Here is a 6874-nt window from a genome sequence, read left to right on the forward strand (position 1 = left end):
TGGGGCGGGGCGGGGCCGGGTCGGGGGCGCGGCGCCAGCGCCAGCTGCCCGAGCCCTGCCCTGCCCGCAGAGGTGAGCTTCCTCAACTGCTCGCTGGACAACGGCGGCTGCACACACTACTGCCTGGAGGAGGTGGGCTGGCGGCGCTGCAGCTGCGCGCCCGGTTACAAGCTGGGGGACGACCTCCTGCAGTGTCAGCCCTCAGGTGAGAGACCCCCGTTACATCGCCCGGGAATGACGCCGGGTGCTCGCGCGGGGGTGGGCAGATCCCCTGACGGGGCGCGGCTCGGGAGGCTCAGGAGGGCTTCCAGAGAGGGAGCGAGGAACAGAGTTGAGCCTTGGGGCAGCGGCAGACGCACCCCAACACCGGGGCAGCTGTGAGCGCAGTCAGCCCGGGAGCGGGGCGCGCCCTCCGCTTTCCCTGCTTCCTTTCTTCCTGGCGTCCCCGCCTTCCTCCGGGCGCCCCTGCGCACCTGGGGCCACCTCCCGGAGCGCGAGCCGAGGGGTGGCTCCGCTCCCCAGGGTGAGCGGATCTGGGGCCAGGCCTGCAGCGTCCTCCTCCACGTAGCCTTGGCTGCGTTTATTTTCTCTGACGTTGTCCGGCGTGCATCGCATTTCCGTCTCTACCCGCTTGCTTCTTTGAGGAGAGAAGAGAATCCTGATTCTGCTTTCTTTTATATTTTCCTTTTTATGCATTTTAATCAAATTTATATAGGTACGAAACTTTAAAAATCAGAGTTTTACAACTCTTACATTTCAGCATGCTGTTTCTTGGCGTGGGTGATTTTTTCATTCATTTTCATTAAAAGGTGGACCCTTTTAATGCGGAAATTCCTATCTTCTACCTCTAGGGACACTTGTTACTTATTTCTTCTATAATCTCCCCTTTCCTTCCTCTGTTTTCTCTTTCTGGACCTCCCATTATTCAGACCTCTTTCCTCTAGTTTTATTGTTTCTTCCATTTCCCATCTCTTTGACTTTGTGTTTTCTTTCAGGGAACTTTCTTTTTTAATTTTTTTTTTTTTTTTTTTGAGATGGAGTTTCACTCTTGTTGCCCAGGCTGGAGTGCAATGGTGCGATCTCGGCTCACCGCAACCTCCGCCTCCCAGGTTCAGGCGATTCTCCTGCCTCAGCCTCCCGAGTAGCTGGGATTACAGGCATGCGCCACCACGCCCAGCTAATTTTGTATTCTTAATAGAAATGGGGTTTCTCCATGTTGGTCAAGCTGGTCTTGAACTCCTGACCTCAGGTGATCCGCCCGCCTTGGCCTCCTGAAGTGATTGGATTACAGGCCTGCTCACCCCGCACACGAGTTCCCTCGCCCAGACTCTTTCAGAGAATTTTCTAAACTTTATAATTCAATTCTTCTGCAGAAAAAATTTTTTGGCCAGGCTCAGTAGCTCAGACCTCTAATTCCAGCACTTTGAGAGGCTGAGGTGGGAGGATTGCTTGAGCTTGGGAGTTTGAGACCAGCCTGGGCAACACAGTGAGACCCTGTCTCTATTTTTTAAAAAAGTAAAAAAAAGATTTAAAAATTTAACTTTTTATTTTGAAATAATTAGAGATTTGCAGGAAGCTGCAAAGAAATGCCTGGTGGGCCTGCTGGCCTGTGGGTTTCCTGCAAAGGTGGTGGGAAGGCCCTGTCATTGGCAGCACCCCAGATCGTGAGGGCTTTCCTTTTAGGCTGCTTTCCAAGAGGACTCCTCCCAGCTCTTGAAGGATGGAGGATGCTCACCCATGGTGTTCGGCCCCTCGGAGCAGGGTGGGGCAGGGAAGCTGGTGCCAGTGCAGGTTGTGAACATTTGCATGACTCCCTGTGGTCAGCCAAGAGCACCACTCCTTCCTGAGGTGGGGCCTGGAGTCCCTAGTCAGAGTTACTGGTTCACCTTCTGCAGGCAGGGAGAGGGGAGTCAAGCCAGGGAGGAGGGCTCTCGCAATTTCTCTTACAAACTCTCAACATGCCCTCCCACCTGCACTGCCTTTCTGGCAGCCCCACAGCCTCCTATGGTTCTCTCAGCCCATCACGGGCTGAGATTTTTGCTTTCCAGTCTGCCAAGTCAGTTACTGCATCCATCTATCTGCTGTCAGCTCCTGGAATTGTGTTGCTGTTGTATCCTCTCCATTCTCTTGTCATTATGCAGCTCCCCTGCTGACGGCATCCCATTGCCCCTTTAATTCTAGATATCTGGACTTGGCATTCAAGGCCCATTTTGAGCAGAGTGGGGCCTACCTTCCCGCCCTCAGTTCTCCATGGTGTATGCACTCTTTTCTTGGCAGGGAGGCTTCACAAACATGCCAAGCTTACTGTAAGAGCTCTCCAAGAATGCTCACCTCCTTCCCCCTGTAATTCCTTTCCTCTGTGAGGAGCTCGGCTGCATCCCAGCATAAAGCCTTGCTAATCCCAGGGACCACCCCCAACAGCCCTGGGGTACAATGAGCCTTCAAGAATTTTAACCACCTATGTAAGGAGACACAGCCAGTGGGCGATGCTGCCTGGCCTGACGCTTGCCATTGGGCGGTAATGTTTGTTGACTGACTGACTGACTGACTGACTGACTGGAGGGGGTTTGTAGTTTGTATCTCAGGGATCACCCCCAACAGCCCTGGGGTACAATGAGCCTTCAAGAAGTTTAATGACCTATGTAAGGACACACAGCCAGTGCGTGATGCTGCCTGGTCTGACTCTTGCCATTCGGTGGCACTGTTTGTTGACTGACTGACTGACTGACTGACTGGAGGGGGTTTATAGCTAATATTAATGGAGTGGTCTAAGTGTCATTGGTTCCTTGAACCCTGCACTGTGGCAAAGTGGCCTGCAGGCAGGAGGAGGACCAAGACAGGAGGGCAATCTCGGGAGGAGTGCCTCACAGGCCCCTCACCGCCTCCACCTGCCTCAGTGAAGTTTCCTTGCGGGAGGCCATGGAGGCGGATAGAGAAGAAGCGCAGTCACCTGAAACGACGAGACACAGAAGACCAAGAAGACCAAGTAGATCCGCGGCTCATTGACGGGAAGATGACCAGGCGGGGAGACAGCCCCTGGCAGGTAGGAGGCGAGGCAGCACTGGCTGCTCCCGCACTGGGTCCGGGGTCACTAAGCCCATCCTGGCAGCTGTGCAGAGACCGGGAGGGAAGCACTGCAGTTCTTGCAGGGGGTGATAAAGGTGGGGGATGCTTCAGGGAAAGATGGATGCAACCTGAGGGAAGAGGAGCAGCCAGGGCGGGTGAGGGGAGGGGGATGGAGGGGTCTGCAGGAGGAAGGGTTACCGGGCGGGCGAGGGGAGGGGGATGGAGGGGTCTGCAGGAGGGAGGGTTACCGGGTGGGCGAGGGGAGGGGATGGAGGGGTCTGCAGGAGGGAGGGTTACCGGGCGGGAGAGGGGAGGGGCATGGAGGGGTCTGCAGGAGGGAGGGTTACCGTTTCTAAAAGGAGCTGGAAAGACTGCTCTGCTGGTGGGATTTTAGGCAGAAGCCCTGATGGGAGAGGGCTAGGAGGAAGGGCTGGGCCTGAGTACACCTCCAGCCTCCATATCCACATGGGAACTGACACTTACTGGGTTCCCCTCTGTGCCAGGCATCGAGGAGATGGAAACCAAGAAATGGGGGTATTGGCCCTGGGGACTCAGACTCTGCGAGGGTCAGGACCCCAAAGACCGGGCAGCCCAATGGGACCAGAGCCAGGATGACCCTTCAAGACAGGGGCTGAGAGAGGCCCAAGGGGAACATCCAGGCAACCTGGGGGCCACAAAGCCTTCCTGGAAGACACACAGCCTGGCCAAGCCTCTAAGGATGAGAGGAGCTCGCTGGGCGATGTTGGGTGTGGCTTAGGGTGACTGGAACAGCATGAACGGTACAGGAACAGCCAGGAAGACACCCTGGGACAGGCTAACTCTATAAAATGAGCAAAAATAGAAGATACCAGAAAGGGCCTAAGCCTATGTCCATGTGACCAGGGAACCCAGGAAAGTGCATATGAGATCCAGGTGCCCTGGACTGGAGGCTGTCAGGAGGCAGCCCTGTGACGTCATCATCCCACCCCATTCCAGGTGGTCCTGCTGGACTCAAAGAAGAAGCTGGCCTGTGGGGCAGTGCTCATCCACCCCTCCTGGGTGCTAACAGCGGCCCACTGCATGGAGGAGTCCAAGAAGCTCCTTGTCAGGCTTGGTATGGGCTGGAGCCAGGCAGGAGGGGGCTGCCAGAGGCCTGGGTAGGGGGACCAGGCAGGCTGTTCAGATTTAGGGGACCCCGCTCCCCAGGTGCTTAAGCAAGAGGCTTCTTGAGCTCCACAGAAGGTGTTTGGGGGGAAGAGTCCTAGGTGCCCCCACCCTGCCCACCCCTGTGACAGCTGGTATTTTGCAGTAGGGGGTTCTCTGGTGCCTAGCATCTGCCAAAGCCACAGGCTGCTTCCCTAGCAGGCTGGGGGCTCCTATGCATTGGCCCTGATCTATGGCAATTTCTTCGGGGCAGGGAGGGGTCTGGCTCAACTCTTTATGCCAAAAAGAAGAAAAAGTATATTGAGAAAGACCAAGTTCACATTTCCTACAGCATATCTATGGCCAGTGGCCCCCCGTGGGGCTTGGCTTAGAATTCTCAGGTGCTCTTCCCCAGGAGCCATCAGTCTGGACTGAGAGGACCTTCTCTCCCAGGTGGGACCCGGCCCTGTCCTCCCTAGCAGTGCCATGTTCTGGGGGTCCTCCTCTCTGGGTCTCACTGCCCCTGGGGTCTCTCCAGCTACCTTTGCTCCACGTTCCTTTGTGGCTCTGGTCTGTGTCCGCGGTTTCCAGGGGCCTCGGTCTTCCCTGCTGCCCTGCCCATTCCTTCTCTGGTCTCACGGCTCCATGACTCCCGAAAACGGACCAGCATCCTGTCACTTTAGGATTGACATCCGTTGGCCACTCCTTCTGGCAGGAAAAGTCACCGTTGATAGGGATCCATGGCATAGACAGGTGGCTCCCCGACAGCACCTGGGACGTGTGGGTGCAGAGTCTCTGGGTGGACCTTCTTCAGGCCCTCTGCCCAGGCCTGCATGGGCACAGCAGTGGGTGGGCCTCGGGAAAGTGCTGCTGGGGAGAGGTTCCCCGCAGCCCATTCTGACAGGGCCCTCTGCCCTGCAGGAGAGTATGACCTGCGGCGCTGGGAGAAGTGGGAGCTGGACCTGGACATCGAGGAGGTCTTCATCCACCCCAACTACACCAAGAGCACCACCGACAATGACATCGCGCTGCTGCGCCTGGCCCAGCCCGCCACCCTCTCGCAGACCATCGTGCCCATCTGTCTCCCGGACAGCGGCCTTGCAGAGCGCGAGCTCACTCAGGCCGGCCAGGAGACCCTCGTGACGGGCTGGGGCTACCACAGCAGCCGAGAGAAAGAGGCCAAGAGAAACCGCACCTTCATCCTCAACTTCATCAAGATTCCCGTGGTCCCGCGCAACGAGTGCAGCGAGGTCATGAGCAACATGGTGTCTGAGAACATGCTGTGTGCGGGCATCCTCGGGGACCGGCAGGACGCCTGCGAGGGTGACAGTGGGGGGCCCATGGTCGCCTCCTTCCATGGCACCTGGTTCCTGGTGGGCCTGGTGAGCTGGGGTGAGGGCTGTGGGCTCCTTCACAACTACGGCGTTTACACCAAAGTCAGCCGCTACCTCGACTGGATCCACGGGCACATCAGAGACAAGGAAGCCCCCGCGAAGGGCCAGGCACCTTAGCGACCCTCCCTCCGGGGCTGGGCTTTTGCATGGCGATGGATGGGACATTAAAGGGTCATGTAACAAGCATACCGCCTGCTGTTCTCTGTCCTTCCATCCCTCTTCTGGGCGCTTCTGGAGGGAAGTACCATTTATTGAGCACCTATTGTATGTCACATGCCTTATAAATAGAATCTTAACTCCCAGAGCAACTCTGTGGGGTGGGGAGGAGCAGATCCAAGTCTGGCAGGGTCTAAAGCTGTGTGTGTTGTGGGGGATACCCTGTTTATGAAAAAGAATAAAAAACACAACCACGACGCCACTAGAGCCTTTCACAGGGCTTTGGGAAGAGCCTGTGCAAGCCAGGATGCTGAAGGTGAGGCTTGACCAGCTTTCCAGCAAGCCCAGCTATGAGGTAGATACGTTTAGCTCATATCACAGAGGGAAACTGAGGGGTCTGAAAGGTTTACATGGTGGAGCCAGGATTTAAATCTAGGTCTGACTCCAAAACCCAGGTGCTTTTTTCTGTTCTCCACTGTCCTGGAGGACAGCGGTTTCCACGGTGCTCGGTGTGGAGGCCACCATTAGCTCTGTGGGGAAGCAGCCAGAGACCCAGGAAGTGTTGGTTCAGCCCAGAATGAGCTCACACTGTCGCGGGGGGAAGCTGTTTCAGAACAATGTTACACCATCATGAACAGCAGTTAAGAAAGAGGCTCTGGATTAACCTGGCCTCATGGGCCTAATTGGATGAGACAGAAATAAGTCGAGGATGCTCTGATTTGAAATCATGAAGTACCTGATGAAAATGAATGGTGGTGAGATAAAGCTGAGAAAATTCATCTAAAGCCCAAAATCAGTCTAGCTCTCTGTGTGGCCTCAGGCAAGTCTCTTCTCATCTCTAGGTGTGACGGTTAATTTTAGGTGTCGATTTGACCGGATGAAGAGATACCCAGATGGCTGGCGAAGCACGATTTCTGGGTGTGTCTGTGAGATGTTCTGGAGGAGATGGGTCACTGAGTGGGTGGACTGTGTGGGGAAGATCCGCCCTCAGTGTGGGCGGGCACCTCACAATCAGCTGCGGACCCTGATGGAATAAAAAGGCAGAGGACAGGTGAATTCTCTGTCTCTCCTGGAGCTGGGACACCCTTCTCCTGCCCTTGGACATCAGTTCCAGGTTCTCAGGCCTTTGGACTCTG

At 55.9% G+C, this 6874-nt stretch overlaps 1 protein-coding gene across 2 annotated transcripts in view; it reads left to right on the forward strand.

Annotated features, from left to right (window-relative positions):
* PROC (protein C, inactivator of coagulation factors Va and VIIIa) overlaps positions 1 to 6000 on the forward strand; it is an 11007-nt gene extending 5007 nt beyond the window's left edge. For both annotated transcript variants that reach the window (XM_017877338.1, XM_017877339.1), the window contains exons 6-9: positions 71 to 205; positions 2898 to 3043; positions 4042 to 4159; positions 5110 to 6000. In XM_017877338.1, coding sequence (XP_017732827.1) covers positions 71 to 205; positions 2898 to 3043; positions 4042 to 4159; positions 5110 to 5699 — 989 coding nt within the window. In that variant the 3' untranslated portion in view covers positions 5700 to 6000. The remainder of the gene's footprint in view (positions 1 to 70; positions 206 to 2897; positions 3044 to 4041; positions 4160 to 5109) is intronic.
* Positions 6001 to 6874: the final 874 nt, after the last annotated feature.

This window comes from Rhinopithecus bieti, unplaced genomic scaffold, assembly GCF_001698545.2.
Source record: "Rhinopithecus bieti isolate Rb0 unplaced genomic scaffold, ASM169854v2 scaffold_10223, whole genome shotgun sequence".
Classification (NCBI taxonomy): Eukaryota; Metazoa; Chordata; class Mammalia; order Primates; family Cercopithecidae; genus Rhinopithecus; species Rhinopithecus bieti.